This window comes from Neopsephotus bourkii, unplaced genomic scaffold (assembly GCF_033783945.1).
Source record: "Neopsephotus bourkii isolate Nb327-2 ecotype Australia unplaced genomic scaffold, CSIRO-AGI_Nbou_v1 NB_53, whole genome shotgun sequence".
Lineage (NCBI taxonomy): Eukaryota > Metazoa > Chordata > Aves > Psittaciformes > Psittacidae > Neopsephotus > Neopsephotus bourkii.
Genome location: NW_026900570.1, coordinates 13,695,846 through 13,717,015, shown reverse-complemented (window position 1 = coordinate 13,717,015; position 21,170 = coordinate 13,695,846). Strand labels below are relative to the sequence as shown.

At 36.8% G+C, this 21,170-nt stretch overlaps 1 protein-coding gene across 2 annotated transcripts in view; it reads right to left on the bottom strand.

The window, feature by feature from the left end:
- Positions 1-21,170, bottom strand: part of PIP4K2A (phosphatidylinositol-5-phosphate 4-kinase type 2 alpha) — a 109,594-nt gene that overhangs the window by 12,154 nt on the left and 76,270 nt on the right. The window contains exons 4-6 of one of the 2 annotated variants that reach the window (XM_061351749.1): positions 19,902-20,054; positions 8,958-9,104; positions 6,283-6,321 (exon numbers count right to left, since the gene is read on the bottom strand). In XM_061351749.1, the coding sequence (XP_061207733.1) occupies positions 6,283-6,321; positions 8,958-9,104; positions 19,902-20,054 (339 nt within the window). The remainder of the gene's footprint in view (positions 1-6,282; positions 6,322-8,957; positions 9,105-19,901; positions 20,055-21,170) is intronic. The other variant, XM_061351758.1, reaches the window with a different exon arrangement.

Below are 21,170 nucleotides of genomic sequence, written 5' to 3'. Positions count from 1 at the left end.
CACTAAATTAATAATACATTTTCTTTCTGAACCATCTCCCCATCGTTTTTAATTTCATACTTACAGATGCAAGAAAGGCACAATAGATTGTACAAATATAAAGTATTTATTTATTAAGAAAGCATGTTATTATTGCACACTTCAGGTTTGTGTCCCAAAGTTTGCCATGGTCACAGAGAATTTTAATGGCAGGAAGATTTCACTACCTTTGAAAAGGGTGAAAAGCAATAAAGTTTGCTTTGACTAAGATGACAGAATGTGTAAAGCCTGATTGAAAAACTAAAATTATGATTAAACAGCTCACTCACATTGTTTCTCTTGGGGGAAAAAAAGAGATCTCAAAAAGTAAGAACCAGGTGAAGTTTTATTTCTGTATGAACAAGGAAATAGTTCTTGCAGATTTCTTAGCTCACCTCAATTCAGCAGCCTATCCTAATGTGCTGAATGAGTATTAGATTTTTGTTTCTTTTTCCAAAGGGATTTCTGTGCATCATACTAAAAATAATGATCATGGCCAACACTAATTTGACATTCTGGAAGAAGCTTGCTAAACCAGTTATAGGGCAGCTACATTTTAGAGTAAGTCTTGGACTGAAAAAGGAAAAGCCTAATTGTCTTCACAACCTGGCAGCAATTTCTCACCTAACAAAGGCAAAGATCAGGTTGTAGGAGAAATCTTGCATAGCAGTCTTATTGTTTGTTTGGAACTAGGTACAGGTCACATTATTCACACACCTAATCATGGCAAAATCTGGCTTACAGTTTATAACTGTTGAGAACAGTATAAAACATCTGCCAAGAGTGAAGTTGCACACCTCAGGCTTCTTTTCACAGCAAATGGCTCCCATAATTATAAGGGAAAAAAAAAGGTGTAATTTAGATCAACTTTAGTCTGATTGGGCTCATGGGCATATATGGGAGGCAGCATTTTTTAACAAAGGCATACAAAGCTAAATACAGTTTGCAGTATTTTGGCACAGGTGGTTTTGAACAGAATCAAAAGCCTGCAGTGACTAGATCCATAAGATGGAAGAATAACTGGAGCTTTCTTTGGAAGGCTGAAGACTGCAGCTTCTTCCCCCCAGCCATTAGGGAAGATGGGTCCAAACCTTTGTTGTACAGTTTGCCTTGTCCTAGACAGGAGTTTCTAACCAAGTAAGGGCCTGCAGCTCCACTTGGCATCACAAGACTGTAAATGGCAATGGAAATAGAGCCGTAACTCGAAAATGCGGTTTGAGGGAAAACTGGAATGGTTTTAGCCAGTGGAACAGCCATTTCTGTAGGACCAAAAAAAAGTTGTGCAGGACCTTGTAGACAGATTAGGAATTCAAGCATGTACCAAAATGGTAACTACACATCTTTTCAATGCTCAGGGAAGTGCATCCAGAGTTACCCCTAGGATTAATGCCTTCCTGCTGCAAAATGAGCATGCAACATATAAAATTCAAGGCAAAGTTCCCCTCATCTTTTAAAAAATATTCTTTTAACATATGGAAAACCGACTTTCAAACAAAAATCCACACCAATTCCCCCCAAATAAAACCAAACACCCCCCCCCCCAAAGGCAAACTAGTGATTTCTTTTGAAAAATAATAATGGGATTGGTGTCAAGTGAGGGCTGAAATAAGAATTTTAACTCTGAATGTCTGTTCCTATCTTTGTGATGTACTGTACTGCGATGCTCTGAAAGTTACAATCTCTGTATATGCAGCCTCGAGATTAATTTCACAAAGAAACCTAAGATATGTTTCACATGCCTGCTGTGTGAGATCATGAAGTGGACTGAAATTACTAAAAGAAAGAAAATGCTGCTCTGAAATTAGCAATTTGAAAACAGCAGGAAAAAAAGTAGCTCAGATTTTGGGACGATCCGCTACCTTGAATGAAATTTTAACTATTGACATCAAAAGAAAAAAACCTAGTTAAAGACCAAATAATCTTATTGCTATGCTCCTATTCTAAAATCTGTCTTTCTTTAGTCACAACTATCCTTTCAGAAATCAGTTAATTACTACACGTTGCATTATGTGAAGCAGAAAGTAAAGGTAAGAAGTGATTTATTACATGTAGCAGCATCTTCAGGTCTACTTCTCAGAGTAAGCCAACAGTCAACAATCTCTCCAAAAATGAACTTGAATAGAAACTTCTTTGTTCGAATGTATTTACTGTAATTTTTCTGTATTTAAACTTATTTATGAAATGACAAATACCACAGAGGGGGCAACACAACCAGTTTTAGATCAATTTAAAAATATGTAATAATATCTGAAATTACTCAAAGATGAAATATGGTGGGCTTTAGTTCAGTTAGGTTTTAGTTTTCTTCAAATTTCCTTCCAAACTGCTCACTCACAAGCAACATGCTTAAGCTCTTTGTAAGTACAAGTAGACTCAGCTGTAACTGCTAATTCGATGTTGTTCTGCAAAGTATAGCGTAATTGTGAGCAGGCAGACCACCAGGGGAGTTCTGCATTATCCTGCTTTCACTTAAGAGGGCAAAATTGCCCAAGGAATGAATAGAAAATGCCCACTATTAAAATAATAAAAATAAAGAAACTAAAGAGAACTAAAGAAAGAAAAAAAAGAGCAGCTGTCAGAATTTGACAACTGTTGAAATACACTGTTCTTTTAAAATTCAAGACATCTGTAAGTGCATGTTATGATACTCTTGCCAAGGAAGTGATGCCTTTATTACTAAAAATATCACTTATAATGTGAATGAGGAGTTGTGTGTTAAGGTGAAATCTAAGGGATGGAGATTGCATCCACACTGATTATCAGAAAAGATTGAAATAAGAGTTTCAGACTTCCTTATCAATATGTTTGGATATTAAACAGCTGAAGACAGTCAAACAGGAAATAAACTGAAAACAGGACAAAAAGCATTCTCAAAGTCATTCCAGCCAGCTTTTCTTCCTAAAAAACCTCTTTGAATGCTAACACCTATTTTACAAGCAAAACTAAAGTAGAAAAATATTTTTCTTGATTTCTTATTTTATAATCCATTAAATCTTTCTGCATAATTGCTTCTTCTTTATTAACTGAGTAAATGACAAAAGAGTAGTTTGACAGGAAAAAGAATCAATAATGTCATAATTTTAGTTAAGCTTGCCATTTCAAAGTAATTTATCTAAAACCTAAAGTCTGCACTAGAATGTGACTGAAATACTTGCTCTTCTGTTTTCTGACTTCTGCAGCTTTAGAAGAAGCTTACAAATTAGGCTTGATATTCTGAAAACCATTTGATTACTTGAACATTGGCATTTGAAATTAAATATGAATTACTTAAAAGCCTATTAAAAATTACTGCATTACCAGACGTTTTAGCCATACATTTTAGCACCAAAAGCTTCCTGTCTTTCATTACCTTCATGTTTTTCAGATGTGAATAGCAGTGGGTACATTTACTTGAGTAATTAAATAATGCCATTAACTGAAATTCTATTATTATTAATGTCATTTCAGGGTGATATTAATGAATTGATGATTTACCTTGCCTCTGGCTAAAAAGTAGCTAATAAGTTACTACACCAGCTAGTACTTCAGGTTGTCTGGTTTTGTTTAAGCACTCAGAGCAATTTCTTCTGACATAGGAGATGCCAAAGTATCGTTAGACCATTTCCTATAATGCCATCTTCCCCTCCCCCCCCCCCAATCCTTTACTTTTGACTTTTCAAGCTAAATTTTTTCAGGCATTTTAACATCTTTAAGATTTCTGTGGGAATCTCAAGCCAGACAACAAACGAAGTCTGAAATAGCGACACCTACATAAGGAAAAATGGAAGTGAAAACAACATGGGATAGGACTCTCACTTGCGGGTTACAAATAATGGATCATTTACATACTTCTGTCAACACAGTCCTCAAGGTCCTGAAATTAGTGCCACATGTGCAGGGACACATCCAATGAGAGTTTCAAAACAAAGTTTCCTTGTTGATTCATATAAATATATAACCCCCTTTCAAGCAAGCTTAAACTCTGTGCCTTAAGAACATTTGAGTACTTCAGATGAGTAAACCACTGCAGTTCTAGTGCCTACTGCAGTTTTAGATCACAGTGACAGTGAATGTTCCAAACACCTACAACACAGACATGGGGTAGCATGTTCTTTTGATCCTTTCAAATCAAACAGCAGACTACAAAACTTAAGACAAAAACCATGTAATAAGCAAAATATTACTTTCCCCTTGCTTACATCCCTAGCAGTCTGTCTTAAAGTGTTTGTAAAATGTGGTTCCCTCTATCAACTTAGAAGTCTACCCAATTAATTCCCTTTCTTAGAAATGTTTGTTCTGAATGTTAGCTTGTGGCTTCTCTGCTGCACTGCATTAGCATTTGAGGGAAACAATGAGTAACAGAAGGCTGTTCTAACAGCCTTAGACTGTCTGCTTACAACAGCAGTAAGTTTAGCGCAGTTCTGCCTCCAAGAAATCAAATTCCTTTGAAAAGAAAATAACGTGTGAGATTTAAAATAGCAGAAGAAGAATCTGGGGGACTAGGGCTGTTTTTATATTCCTTTCACAGAAGTACTCAAAATAAAAGGGAGGGACTAGATGTGTTGAATTTGATAGGAATTTTTGTTATTTGCCTTACTGAAGTTATGGTTCACATTAAATTTAGAGAATTGTTGTACACAGTTATATAAAACACAACTTAGCTATAAAAAAGTTCAACAGTAATTCTGCCAGGAACTTACATGGGAACAAAATCAAGGCAGTGATTCTTTGAGGTTCTCACTCAATGCATGTATAGTATGTGTGTACTATTATTAAGCTATTTGTAATAACATGAATATAAATATATTATCATAAGACATAGTCCTAAAAAGGCCCAAACCCACTGCACTAAATATCTGTACAGTATCAGCTCCTATAGCTGAAGTATTTTTATGTTACTATCCCAAGCATTAATTTTGCAACCTGCATTAGTCCCATCTAAATAATTTGCCCCCTTGATTGCTTTCGATTTAGTTTAGTACTAACCAACAGAGATTTTCAATGACATTAGGTATCATTTAGGAGACACTGAAGGAGTTAATCCCTCTGTTTTAAAAACTTTAAGAGTTGTGTTACTAAACAAGAACAAAACTAGACCACAAGAAAAGAATAGAGACCATTCAAGATGTGATCTTGAGGGCCCGGTACAGCAAAAGAGAGCTAATGCTGACTATTGTAACTGCAGTTGGCATTTGGGACGTGGTAGTTGCCTAATGCTGGAAGAAGGTCATACCTCAGGACAAAGTGGAAAAACCTGGCAGCTTTTCATGCAGCAGTAACTGTAGGGCTGACAGCTGCTGCATGTCCCTTACTCCTTAGTGCAGTTGTGTGGTATGTAGAAGACTAAGAGAGGCAGGCATGGTACGTCTAATGCTTACGAGAAAAATAAATTATCTGGATGATATTTGGGGACAACACAAAATGAAGTCTTTTAAGTGAATTGCTGAATGCTCTTATGCTAATTCAGAAGGCATGGGCTTGGAAAAATTAAGAAAACAAGGGTCATAAGTTCCTAGACTTCACCCCAAATTTGGAAATCTAAAGAAGTCTTAGATAATGGAGACTATGTTCCAACTTCAATTATCTGCAGAATCTCTAGAAAAACCTCTCTTGAAATGCCATCAGGCTATTTCAATGAAACCTCAAAGAAATGTTGATTTTGAGAGCACTAAATTTTCAAAATGAACTGAAGTTGTATATGGAGAAAAATAAAGTGATTAATTTCTTTTTAGAGTAAAGTTTCAGCTCGTAATTTGACAGAGACTGCCTCTCATAGCTATACGTACATCTAAGCCTTTCAGTGGTTTGCTCATTTGTATGAGCTTTACGTACCCAAAGGTTCTCAAAATTCAAGGTTTGGTTCATCTTTGCATTCACTTTAGAAGTGGTGTCAAGTCACATAATTCCAATAACTGACATGGAGTATCCATGTACCTTAATGTTAAAGAGCAAGAGAAAGAAGATGAAGAAGCAGGAGGGAAGAGAAGAAGGTCCTCATGTTTTCCTACCACAGGGCAGGCCCTGAAGAAACTAAGAGAAGAGAAAAAATGAAAAGGAGGAGGTAGAGGATTGGCTCACTTACCTCTGAAATCTCAATACCATTGCAAACCAATATTCATAGGTCTGCAGAAAACAGAGGAAAGATAAAGGAGGGAATAAGGCAAAAATCAAGAGGGGAGAATATGACAGAAAACAAAGAAAAGGGGAGGAACAGCACTGGTTATGTTTGTCCTGAGACTAGCTAGCAGGTTAGATAACTGAGAAAGAAACAGAAATGCACCATACCTTTTCTTTGTCACTGGCTTCTCGAGCCACAGTAGAGCCCTGAAACAGAAAAAATGGATCTAAAAATGTGCATATGTCAGAAACTAATTTGAAAATGTTACGGTAACAGCTGAAAAAGTGGATGAACTGCATCCTTCTGAACTTGAGAGCTGTTTTAAAGAAAGGTGATACAGTATGTAGAATGCTCAGGGCTGCTGAACTGCTGCAATCATTTGAAGAAGATGTATCATGAGAAGAAAGATGGATTAAATCCTCAAGTGATCTACATCTATTGTCCTCCTGACTGCTGCAGCTTCTTACTCATGTCTCATTCTCATTTTGAGACTATCACCCTGAAGTTCAGTTTGCTGGGTGGACTTCTCATATTTCTGTGCGAATTTAGCTGTATGGTCATGGAATAGCCTATTCTATATAACTATTAGGACATAGGCAATACACATTTGAAAAGGATGTCACACAGTATAAACACACACAAATACTTAAAAGATCACAAACAAGAACAAAGCACCTCACAGCAACATGAAGTTAAAAGAAGAGACGAGACCAACTGCAAATCCACAAGATTTACAGTGCTTGCCAAAGACATTTTGGATATGTAACTTTTTTTTTTTTTTAAGCTAAAATTAGTAGTTTTCTGAGTACGCTGGAGGTGACAAAAAAACCCAAAAAAAGGCTGTATATATTTCCTTGCAAATTTCTTGGAGCAGGACCACACCTTTAAGTACCCAGCATTTATCACATAATAACACTGTAAGAAATAATAACAAGAAACGTGATAATTGGACATTGAAAGATGGGTAAATTAACTCCATTGCTTGTTGGAAGGTGTAAAGAAATGCTGGAGTGGAGTCATAATAACGAACGTGAGGATTCCCAACCACATAATTTTATACGAACTTTTACTCTGTGGAGAGAAACTTAGAAAACTTAGAAAGGATGGAGAAAACAGATAATTGGGTTTGTCTTAGTTACTATGTATGGTCCAGCAAGCAGGGATTTTGTTGCATTACACTGTAAACTGATAATAAAGCCTCGTAAAAGTCTGACATTTTAGTTTGCTGATAGTACACCTTTTATACTGTATTCTGTGCTCCAACAGATCACTTGAATGACTACTGGGCCTGAAAAAAGATCAGCTGAAAACCAAAGTGGAGGAAAAAAAGCGGATCTACAATAGCAAAACATTAAGGAGATTGACAAATTTGACATTGAAGTAATTTTAATAAAATGCCTCAGTGGCCAGAAAAATACCTTTGAAATCCTGTGCTGATTTGTGATCTCTTTTTCTTAGTATCTACACAAGTGAAGACTTGTGCTACAAATGAGCTCTAAGCTGGTGTCAAAAATATTCACTTACAAAAGGACTCTGAACGTACAATTGCAGATGCTGTGGTAATGGAAATCAAGAAAAAGTGTTTTTTATAATATATGCAGTGTCACTATAAATCTGCTCAGTGAAGGCTCTTTGAAGAATGATATGGTATTGATGTTAAATGTAAACTGAAAGAGAAGTTTATCTTTAAAGCAATTCTGTCCAGCTGGACAAACTGAATAGAGTACAAAAGCATTCAGAGAGGGAAATAAGAGCTGTTGACAACAATGCTAAGAACATATTGTATATCACTTACATTACTTTCTGTTCTGCTTTTGTCACTTTTTTACTGCATGATGATGCTCTACAACACATACAGTTCTCTCAGATTAAAAAGTATCTTTCTCAGGTAAGCTCTGTTGCCAATAATGCTAAATATTAACCAGTCAATTGTTGACAATCTCGAAATCAGTTCTTAAAACTCATGTTCAGCCAACTACCTGACCAGTTGCTTGGCTGTTGCAAGGCAGATACTTGAGAATAGGAAAGGATAGTGCAGTATGTAGCATTACAAATATTTTAATCTAGAATGCTAAATAACCATCTTAAACCAAGTTTGCAGATGCACTTCGTAGTTCAACTCATAGAAATTGTATGTATTAGAAAGAATTAGGTTTCTAAGGGGAAACTTTACGGAGGAAATAAAAATATAATCCCTCAGGTAGAAAGACCAAGGCTATGTTTTGGGCATGCGTTGTAAGCACTGTGTATTAACTACTGGCAAAATTACAATAAGCAGACAAATCTTCTGAAGCAAAATTAAAACACACCTTATGATAAAAGCAAGATAAATTTTGTGGGTTTTCTTTTAAGAACCTCTTTCTTACTTGAATTATTTTCAAAATATAGGATAAAATATGAAGCTTTTGTACTAGTGATGTACTTTATTAGTAGCATTTTGTTGGTTTAAATGATGATGATATTCGGTTATTTTATAAAAGCCCTCTGCAGAATCAGCTGTGGCTTTTCATAATATTGATAAAAACCTACAGGAAGCAGAATTATTATTCCACTTGCATGAAGGGTTTTACCTTTAACCTTCAGCTACATTTAACAAACATAACTGGTTAAAATGGTCCATTTAAACATGCACAATACAAATAAACTTGTATAATTTCTATAAAACTATCCTTCAATTTTTCCAGTAGTTGCAGAAGTGAACCAGTTAATTGGGGCTCCTACATAAAACAGTTTTCATTCATTAAAATTCCAAGCAATATTTAAGCATCGGCATAATCTAACAATTATAGTAAAGATTTTCAGCTAGTTTGTCACAGTTAATTCATCAGCAGTTATTTCTCACCTTTAAGTCATATTTTCTATAAACAGATAAACGATGGCTGAACACGTTTCTTGTAACAACCATATATACTTCAACTCCATCAACAGTAAGCCGGTACATGCCCAAAAACTGGGGAAGAAGTGTGTTCCCATGACACTCCACAATAAACTGCAAGAACAAACAAAACAAAACAAAACAGAAATGAGGATGGATACAGATTATATACATATATATATATTTATATACATTCAAATATAAACCAGCCAGAAACAACATATACATTGAATATACGTTTGTGTGGAAACAAACCTTAAAAAAATCATGCCAAAACAACCCCCTTAATCAGGAGGTTATCTTCCTTTCAGTCCATGGTTTAAAAATTAAAATCTTGAAGTGTTTAATTTATAACCCTTCATGTCTGTAGACAATCTCATAGAAAGAGCAGGCTCCATTTGACAGACCTTTCCACTTCTCTGGTCCAAAAAGCACACCTGATGCAGATAACATTTGGTACTGACATAAAAAACCCAAAGACATTTCTGAACATCATACTGCTACATTTTGTACTATGTTGTCCCAGACTATATTTAATTTGTATGTTTCTCCATTCTCAATGTTTATTATGATGAACATTTATGGTGCTGTCACCAGCAAAATTTATTATTTATTATCACCAACTTTCTGCTATCTTCTGGGATGGTTACATTTCAGGGTCAATGGAGTTGAGCGTGAAGTGCAAGATCCCTGCATTTGATTATTTACGTATCATTATGTTTCCTTAAAGTCACCATATTCCATTACAAATGGGCTATTAACCTTGAAAAGATTTGCCACCTGCACTCAAAACCTGTCTGTTTGCTTTTTTTTTTATCACTTGCCTAACAACTAATAGTTTGAATTCCTATTGGAAAGTCCACTGGAGGAAGCACAGAAAGTACAGACTACACTGATGATGAAAACTATTGCAGAATGAATATTTATTCCCAGAATAAAAATTCCCATACTGTATTAATCCTAAAACCAGCTCTACCATATCCACTCATATTTCGTGGAACCAAGGAGAAGTTAAGCCACAATGATGCAAACCAGAAAAGGACTCACCAGCTTTCTTCTTTCTGTTATTAAGTCTCAAACAGAGGAACTTGGAGAAAGTTTAAAAATTCAAGCCTCAAACAGGAAACATGACAACTAACCAAAGTCAGCTTCAAATATCTGCTGCATACTGAAGCTGCTGTGTCTTTTGCGCCAGAGTGACCTGGTTATTAGAAACACATTATTCTAAAACACAGGAAACTTTCAAGCAAGTTAACTGAGTAAGCCGCGTGAACTGTTTAACAGAAGTGGTTACTATTTGGTAAGAAATAATATAACAAAGCTCTTAGAACCCTGGAGATTTTGCAATTTTGGGATCCTCTGCTAATTTTAAGGAATTTCACTAACTTTATACTGGAATCTACACATATGACACCCAGACTTTAATTTTTCAAATGTCAAAATAAAAGCAGAAAGATTTAAGAGGCCTGAAAACAATCCTTTCCAACAAGAAACAAAGGGAATGAACAAAGATGGAAACCGTTAACTGTGAACTGAACATCATTTTGACTAGCAACTCTGTAACACGAGCTCTGTTGAATGTTGCTGGCACAGTCTGGTCTGTAATGGTCCTTTCTGTCTGCCCTGTGGCTGTACTGGAGGTTACAAGCCCCAAAGCAGAGAACACAGTCACGATGCAGTTGTGCCACTTCACAGCAAAGCATTTTTAAGCTCAAATTGCCTATGAATGGGCAAAACATCTTAAGCTGCTGCAGAGGCTCAATGATTGCAAATCAGAACCTCAGGAAGGAGAAATGATTGCACACCCCAAAATCCAGTAAAAGGCCACCAAACCTGAGTAATGCACAAAGACTGACCAGTTTGTACCTGAGAAGGTTCTGTATTTAACAGATGCGGAAGTTTTAAGTTGGCGTTCTTGAACTGGAGGATTTTCAATCATTGGGCTGTTACTAATATCACAAGGCAGTTACGTATTATGGGCTACATAGCTCATTTTTACCATTGGTAGTTTCTCTTACAGATCCAATTGTAAAGTGAAATAAGAACTATTAAAGACAGGGTTACATAAACATTGTTTAAAATACTAATTCCTATTATAAAGCTATATTGATTATTCTGTTACAAACACCAAGTATGTGGCATATATCCTTAAATACTTTTCTAATGCTTCATAGAAGGTAGGAATGGTTGTTTCTTATAAAAACATTTACTGAGTGATTCCTTCTCCAAGATGATTAGGTTCTGCAAGGATGATAAAAACTGATCTATTTTCTAAGAAGGGTTTAATGCCACAGAATTTCAGGTCACTCAACTCTAATTCCTAATCTTATGGCTCTTAACTACAGAATTTGAATTTTAAAAAACCCTACCCAACTATTATTCCAATTTTCCATACAGGGAGCTGAGACACAGAAGCTTTATCCAAAATCATACAGAGTTTATGCCACATGAAGGAATGACAGCTAGGCATCTCAACCACCAGATTAATAACCCCTTCCTCTCAGCTGTTAGCGTCATAGTCTTGACAACTAAACCATCTCTTCAACCTAGCTATTGCTAACTCTGATTTTAACCTTTCTGGTCCTAAGTGTCTCCCTTCTGGAAAACAGCAATGCCGCTAACACAGAACGTGTGCAACATACACCCTGTAATAACATAAAATAAATCCTTTGGTTAGCAGTATATGACCCCCTCCCTTTGTTCTGTATTATGTAACAAGGTAAAAAAAGGCAACTAATGAATATTGCCTAAGTCTTGTTTGTAAGTTAGGGTTAGCCATTTGCTAACACTGCTGTTTCACGTTAGCATTTTGTAAACAAAACCTTCTGAAAAGGGAGTGTTACTAGCGTGTGAAGGAGGCCATGAAAAGCTCAGTTAGTCCTGTTCTTCAGTTGATAAAAAGGGACTTGGCTGTATTCTTGCAGACCTATAAGAGACCTTCTCAAAGCAGAACTTGTACTGCAACAGTTGTTTCCTACTCTGTATGGACTGTGGACACTCATGCCACTGCAAATTAAAGAAGAGCCCCTAGAATTCAGTGTTTCCCATGACAGCATTTCTTATCCTGATCAGGAGACAAAGGAAAGAGGGAGGGATGCCACTTGCTTTCAGTATCTGCAAGGTTGGTCTAGAACTTCCTACCTTTGAAACTATCAATCCCCCATATCTGCATCACAGAGGAGGCAGAACGTGTCATCTGTTTGGGTGGGAGTCCAGCAGGACTTGCACTGGTGACTGTGGTTGGCAGATTTTCTATTTGTCCATCTTGATATAAATGAAGTAGTAATTTAGTCACCTTAAGGTGTTTTTTAGGAATGATTTCCTGGAGTTTCCCACTCACAGCTGGAATAAAAGTGAGCCTAGAAAATAAGCCGGTACATGCTTAACAGGACTGCTGAAGTTCACTGGAAAAGACCTTCACTCCTTTGTGTTAACTCTTCCTAAAAAGAACATTAAAACAATTCTATCAAGCAGCCTTGCTAAATAAAACTGTAATACTTAGATAATACATTTACAAGTCCTTATATGCAGTATCAAAATCCATCTTTTTTTTTTACAGAGTGTTGCAATAAACACCCCATCATTTTCTGTCAATTCAGGCAATTTTCATTTTTCTGCACAGCATGAGGACAGTATTACCATTAACAAAATAAAGTATCATCAGCATGTCGGCATATTTGATCAGCTGTGAAGCATAGGTTTCAAACGTGTAATTTTTTGAGCTGTCTTGAAAGTCAAGCTTAAAGCTGAAAATTAGCAATAAATTCTTTATGACTCTGTATTCTCATAATTTTTTTTTGTATAAATACAGCCTCAGGATTCCTTAATAAGAATAGAACTTTTCCTATGTCATTTAAAAGAAGATTCTTAGCGTCTTGCTTTCCCACAGTAATGCTAGTGAGATATGAGTAAAAGATAACATAATGCATACAATTCACTGGCAAAGCATCTGTGCCATTTTTAACTCTTTTTGGAAAAACAAAAGGTAAAATTCCCATTTTTGCTCTGTCTCCTCTACCCCTGTAGATAATCTGTGGACTGATGTGGTATCAGTGAAGACTAAATCCTGAATTATATCTATCTCAGCTCTACGTGAAAACTCAACATTGCTTTCTCACAGGTAGCCCTATTTCACTGGAATGGGTTGCCTAAGGAAGTTGTGAAAGCCCCACCCTTGGCAGTGTTCAAGGCCAGGCTGGATAGAGCCTTGGGTGACACGGTTCATTGCAAGGTGTCCCTGCCCATGGCAGGGGGGTTGGAACTTTATGATCTTAAGGTCTTTTCCAACCCTAACTATTCTATGATTCTATGAACCTACTGGGGTTTGATGTCTCAGCGCAAATTCTTACATACCTAAGCCCCAGATTTCTTTTTTGGTGTATTCTCCAACCTATATTTTGTCACCAGTTCTGTGAAAAAATTGTTTTTAGCCTACAGAAATGTTCTTCCATCTATTTATGATTTTAGTATTTCCTCCTGCCTTCCACTCAATAACACTGTGCTATTGCTATTCCTTGATTCCTGCACAGCCCTGAATCCTGCTCTTGGTGCCACTTCCCCTTTTTTCACCTTACTGCCTACATTTTTTCTGTTTCATTTGCCTTCCAGTTTATTTTTTTTCTCTCTCCAGAAGCTAAGGTATTTCCCCCACCCCCCACTTTGTTTTTTCTCCTTTCTGCTGTGGTTTCCTCCTTTTAGCTCATCCTATTCTTTCCTTTCTTCCCATTCACTTCCCCATCACTCTGCTGTACGCTGCCTCGGGTAAACAGGCAGTCCCTCTCCTTTACCACTATTCACTATTTCTGCTGGTTGCCAGGGAGACAGGCAGTGCAGTAGCTGTCAGTTCTGCATATGATTACCTGTGTAGGGAAGAGAATGTGCATTCAACAGGGACAGCTACCTATAGAAAACCTAAAGGGTACACACACTCATGAGCAGTTTTATACTGGAAGGCTTGTAGGCTAACAATTCCCTCTTGTTCACCTGCTTTGAGATGGCTTCTCAATTTCTTTACTGAAGTTGCTTGCGTGTCAGAACAGAGGAATAATAAATCCCTTTTGAAGTCCATTTTAATGAAAATAAAAAAAAAAGGTGTTCAAAAGTTGCCAGTTTTTCTGACACTCAAGTTGCTTTCATTTATTTTAAAAAAAACTTTTATCTACCCATCATCTATTCTCAAAGAGCACCAGACTCCACTTTTACACTAATTTACACCAATTTAAGATTTAAAGCAAGTGTATCTCACTGGGGAGGCCGGGGTAGCTTGATTCCAGCATTTCAGAACCAGTCATTTGCCTACAGAGTTTTGCTCAACTGCCACCGATTTCTACCCCTGAAAACCGTATTCGTAGTTTAGAAGATACTTACCAGTAAACTAGTATCTACAACAGTATATTCTGTACTTGATGTAAATTAATAAACTTTTTTGCACAAGACAACTCATCCAAAAGAAATATATGAACATAGCTTAAATACATGCTAGAAATGAGAAGTCTTCCATTAGGAGAAGGAGGTACTTTTCCTTAAACATGGGGTGAAATCTTGGCAACACACTTGTCACAGATGACTTTGTTGAGCTCTCCCTTAACAATGCCAAATGAGAACTTGATTTAATTCAGTTTTTTTCTGGTCCATACTGTTGGGGTCAGGAGCATAGATTTTAAACACAACTGCACTAGATTTGCAGGTATTTCAAATGAATAGTCAACTTTGCTCTCAACTACTACTTAGGTATGCTTAACTCACAGAGTTTTAAATGGTCAAACTACGTCTATGAGCCCACACAGTAACAGCTTTCCTAACACTTAAAAGTCTCACCCATTTGAGCATAACCATGGTTCTAGTGCATTTGATAAGTAAAAAATGTTCAGCTGAAGTAACACCTGAAAAGTGGTGAAAAATAATTCTACTAATAACTGATAGTATGCCAATAACAAAAGCAGCCCAAAACAACTGCAAATTATTAAAATGTGACTAAAAGCAATATTTCATACTATGTATCAGAAAATACTACAGCAGTTAGAAACAGGCTAGCACGGAAACTCAAAGGATAACATGTGATATACATTTGTATTTACCATAACACTTAGAAACCTATCTGGTTCATGCTCTAGGCCAGTTTGTTTTTAAGTGTAAATAGAAGGCTGGTCCACATATGATGGACTTTATATTCCAGTCACAAACACCAAGAAGCTTTGCAACTTCAAGCATGCAGAAGGACATTATTCCCTGTTTCCTTAGAAGTGGTGGGCTTAGTTGGTTGCTGCTTTTTTTTTTTCTTTTTAAAATCTGCAAGAGAAAATAATGATCTCTTGTGTTTCGACTCCGTACTGAAAGCGTCAGACTCATCTGATGAGTTGACAGAAAGCGTCAGTGTTTAGACTGAAGTGTTCACCATCTGTCTGAGGTTGTGGGCCTGACTGCCACTAAAAAAAGGCAGGCATCACATCAGACAGGGTAAATGAATTAAGCAACTCATAATTTTGGATAGGAACTGTAATTTACAATTGTCAGGACTATTATTTACAGTTCAACAGGTTTAATTTGGAATTGCTATATACACTTATATGCTGTTTCTATAGTAACTACTCCTGACACTCCTTCAAGCCTGGTTCATTTTTAGCTGTTTACACATTTCTATCATGTAGCTTTTGATCTGGAATTCAACCTTTTTGGTTTTACTCTTGATAATTTCTTAAATTTGCAATAGTGGCAGTAATACTGTAAATTGCGATGCACCTAACTTGGTTACTTTTGCGAAGTGCCATGCGATATTGCAACAGAACTCTATCCAGAGATGACTCTACCCAGTTCAGCCAAACTGAACTTATTTTGGTTTTCACTCCTAACAAGTTACTGGCCATTCTGTTTCCTGAATATAACCTGATTTCTCTAAGATGTACAATCATGTCCATTATAACTTTAGTTAATCAAAACCCAAGCAATCTAGACTTTGTATTTTTTTGACTTACAAGTGTTTACAGCCAATTCCTGCTTCTTTTGTAAATACCTAAGTAGACAGACTGCGTAACTATAACCTCATCTCTTCACAGTTCCAAAAACCAGACAGGCTATTGTACCTTCAGACAGATGGGAGAGAGGAATGGAAAGAACTGGATGGGTTTGTGGACTATAAATCTCCATCATCTCCAGTCACTGATAAAATAACCTTCATTTCTACTTTCCCGTGACAGTCTACACATCTCTTTTTATTCTTTTGGTAACTTCACAAAAAATCATCGGTACGTGGAGTTACATTTTGGAGGTGTTCATGGGAGAACTGCCCTGCTACGTTTTTCTGCTGACCACACTAACTCCCAGATGCCTCATAAGTAGCTTTATAGTTAAAAAATGTACAAGTAGAATGACAGATATTTTGCAAGCGCCAGGGATGAAGACTGTTTTGGTGAATGAAGAACATACCCAGCCTCTCACACTTCTGGCTTCTCATGGTCCCCTCCCCACTATTCTTTGTTTAAAGATAGCTGTCGTCTTGCAGTTGTCATTAAGCAGTTCAGTATTTGGTAGGGCTTGTTTGGTCCCAAAGCAAGGACAGAGGTACTTCCAAGGTTTAGAACAGTTCTATAAGCTTGGAACTGTTAGCTGTAATTAGGAAACAGGAGAGTAGTATTATGGTTTAAACTTTATTCAGAGTTTTAACCCAGGGAAGAAGCCTGGAATGAATTTGTAGATGGGGGGGGGGGGGGAGAGGAATGAGAGAGGAAAAAGATGATCTGTCATAAACGGCACAAATTTCACTCACAGTATTGTCAGAAGTAGCCAGAAGATATTTACTGCCTTCTTGGGCAGGTGGAAAAGGGTACAAGATACCAAGGGTTTACAAATTACTGTTCATAATAGATAGATGATCTAAATTCAGGTTGCCCAGGGGTATTTGATCTCTAACAAGAGAGAAACAGTTTTCTAAAATTCACATGAATCACCTCTCTGGTCTTCATGCATGTGAGAAAGGTTGTTCCTCCTAGGATGATCCCTGCACTACATAACTGGGTTGAACATGTCTACACACTCCCTTCCTTGGAAGACTGAACCTTTCAAATACCACTCTGCTCTAAGGGCAGTCTTGCAAGGATATAATGTAAGGACATGCCGCTAGAAGTCCCAAAGTAGTCCCCAAGCAAAATCACACCTAGGCTGTGAAGCACATTTAGCTGGGCCAGAAATCTTCACTTACGTGGCGAGTGCTGCTGGCGGTCAGCGAGAAAAGCAAACAACCAGACTTTTCCCTAGAAATCTTGTACTTGGTTCATTTCTCTGTAATTACAATGAACCTCTTTAACTGTAGCAACAGTTACAATTAAGAAAGATGGTGGGCAGTAAGTTCAGTATGTAAATCAGTACAGGGAACTTAATATTTCCTCTACTGGCAGAAGAAATTGCTAAAATAAATTGAACTCAAGAGAAGTTGTTTTAGTGACAAAGATTTCCACAGAAGTACCAGTGCAGCATCTGAAAAGTCTTGTACTACTGCAACTATGCCATCCAATAGAACCATAAAGTCACATCAATACAGGTGAATTAGAAGGGTCTTGGACTGTCCTCTGGCATCAGTTCTAGTTGGAATGGAATAACTTACATATAAATTATTAAATTCTCCTCTAAAACATGATGCTCATAGTCAAACTCCTACATAAGAATAATAACTGACCTGAGTTAATACCTTGACCCTTGTCAAGAATTATCTGGGAGACAGCTAGGTGGTCCAAAGCAAAACCACAACAGGGACCATTAATGAGCTTAAGTGCCAAAGGATGTTATCTGGCATTGCACTGTTTGCTAGCAGAAAGGTAGTCTAAAGCCAATCTGTGTGGAATGAATCTGTCAAGGTAATTATTAAAACCTTTCCACCAGGACAACAGATTTTCTAGACTTTATCAGGCAGGCTAAGATAAGCTTCACTTGTCTGAAAAACATCTAGAGAAATGAGAGGACAAGCTGCTGTACCTAATGATTCCAAACATTCAAATTCCAGCAGCAACATACAGGACACGATATCATCTGTCTCCAGAATAAGTGGGATTTAATTTAGATTTTTTTTTAATTACTTCAAAGTAATTTACTTGTTCAGTAAATTGGTGAAGATAGGCAATTGATTTATCTCATTAAAAAGTCCAATTATTAAACTGTCTCAGTACGTGAGTTCCTCTGCATTTACAACACTTTCTAACGTGCTCTCAAGTTCTGAGACAAAGAAACACAAGTCATATCTTCATGAATCTTTTTGAGGTATCTCAATGAGAGCTATTCTTCCAATGAGATGTTCTACCAGTGCAAAATAAAACTAGATGCCTGGTACACATAACTTTCAGATCATTATTCCTTGTAACCTAGCTTAGTAGGAACGCTGATGTTTGAAAGCATTAATGAAAAAAAGAGTCCAAATTATGAAGTTCATTCACATTAGCACTGTCTTCATTAACACTCTTGAAAGGAGATGACTGTTTTGAATGGCAATATTGACTTTTCAGCTGGATTAAGTCTCAAAATCTGGATCATTAATAATAGCTTCTAATGCCAATTACAAAAGGACTAGAACTTTAATGCCTTACAGACCGAATCCAAAATTGTAAGTTTGAAAACTCTAATAAGAAATAACCCCCATTACAATTAGATAATAGTTTAAAATTTCTCTTTGGTAAAACTGTATTTAAAAGATTGGTTTATGAACATGTCATAGTGATGATATTTATCTACATTAAAACAAACATATGGTGATCCTGTATGCTGTTTAAACAGAACAACGACATGCAGAGAGAGAAAAGAGTTCATATCACTGAAGGCTTTCCAAGCTACTCTGGACTTGGAGGGCATTCAGAGATCTTCCTTCAACACAGAAAGGGAAGAGAGGGAGACAGTCAAGTAGCAGCACAAAGATGACTGCCAACCAATGCTTCAATCCCAAGCACCCTGAAAGCATGCTTTTGTTTCCCCTGCACCTCAAATGATGACTTTAAAACTGGTTCTACAGAAGTAACAGTATTTAAAAAACCTCAACAAACAAAAACATTGCAAGAAAAAAAACAAACCCCAAACAAAAAATCAAAACCCACCTAAACCAGCTGTAAAATAGCTCCAACTCTAAATACCCCAAAGCTTTTACCTGAAATCTCAACTCGGAAAAGCGAGCAAGAAAATGGAAAGGGTAAAAACCCCTTCCTATTTGGTATCAGATTTTAGATGATTTTGAGAGGCTTTTCCAATTTCTGCAGTTACAGAGCTTATTCAAACAGATCTAGGGCTAAGGAAATCATCACTGATTTTATCAGGGCTTCTCATATTTCCCAAGCTCTGCTCTCTCTCCATGCCATCCAGACAAATTATTCACTGGCACAGTATGACTGCTGGATCTGAGGGATCACCACTGTTCAGTTTTGACTTTACTGCTGTTTATGGAAATTCACACTGGCAAAATCTGGAATTTTACATTAATTAAATCTAATTTTTCATTCCTCATATAATATAGCATTAATTGTTTGAAATCTGTTGTTAGTGAAACACAGAACATTTGGTGACCAGACCAGGAAGAAAGAGGTCACCTGCCCTGCTGATATACAGGTACACAGATACCTGTCTCCAAGCTAGCCCAGAAGCAAGTATCTTCATGCCTGAGAGTACACTAGTGGGAAGATCTTCCTAGGAAGGTGAAAAAGCTTATGTGGCCTCCAAGTTAGTGTCTGTCTATCATACAGATGTATCATTTTACTTAAAGCTAGCTTAGCTATTTACAAAAGTGCAGCCTTGTGGACACAGTAAATTGCTCGTGTAAAAGCAGAAACGCCTGAAGTTACTTTTCCCCTAATTACTCATTTAAAACTTTCAACACTCTAAAAAAACCTGACATTATAGTATCTCAGAAGAGATCCCACACCCTGATAGTATTTAGCATATTACCTGATGGTATTTCTTCAGGATGTTGTGCATTTCTGCTACATCTTCACTTGTTATAGTTTTGATGATATATCTTTTGTCGTAGGACGTATGAAAGCGGGCACCACTGCGTGCTTGCGAATCATTGGCAAGGGGTGCGCTTCTTGTCAATGAATTCTGTCAATTGATTTAAAAGAAAAAAAGGCATCAAGTCAGACAAAACTACCCAAATTTTAATTAGCACAAATATAAATCACTTACGTTTATTTTTTAATCTTTTTCAATACATCTGCATTGAGCTGAATACTGCAGAGCATGTAATCACAAACCACATTATCTCGACAAATCACTTCAAAAATATTCTGAGAACAAAAGAACGACTGGGGTAAGGTATTGCCCATCAGTGGTGCAGAAGTCATTCTAAATGCTGAATGAGAACTTATTGCACTTTGTTATGTGTACTTTATTAGCTTTTAGGAAGAAAATACACGGTAATTAAAAATCAAAAGGAACCCTGTATTATATCACAATAACTATAAATAGAGGATTAATTTGTAGCAGCAGTATCACTTTAAAACTGAGCAAGACTGTTCTTGAGGCAGTGTGATTTGGTAACATTAAAAAAACCACAATGAGGTTGATGAGCTCTACTACCACAGCTATAAAAATGATTTCATATCTACTGTTAAGCAAGTAATATTATTGTCCAGCACACCTCCTTTAGTAAAAATATGTCTGCCTACCTACAAACCCAAGGGGTAAAGATTAGTTAATGACTAAGCCTTCTGCTTTTTAGAAAATAAAAATAGATCAGACTTCTTTATATTTACAAACAGTAAAAATACATTAGACAAGGTACAACAACCTGCTTTTGGCTGGAAGCATCTTTCTTTACCATTATGAGTTTATGCCAGTTGCTACATAGATGAATTACACCACTACTTGTTTTTAGTAAGTAGTAACAGCAGCAGCACAGCCATGAGAAAACAAGATGATGTTCTTACACCCCATGTGTACTTCCCCAAAAATGGACCATACTCTGAAAAGGTTAAACAAGTTTATTACAGACTGCTGGAACACTTCCATGTTTATAAAATAACCCGACCCAAGCTGCTGCTATTGTTCCTCATTGTACTATACCGCACAAACAGTAAATCTTGCTAAATTGAAATATACTTCCCCCCTTCCCAGTGCAATGTCCTCCCTGCCAAAAGAAAAGCCATTTTCACAGAAAGTTTTAATAAAAGTTTGCATGCAAATTGAAAGGTTGCAGATTCCCAAATAGCAGAGGCT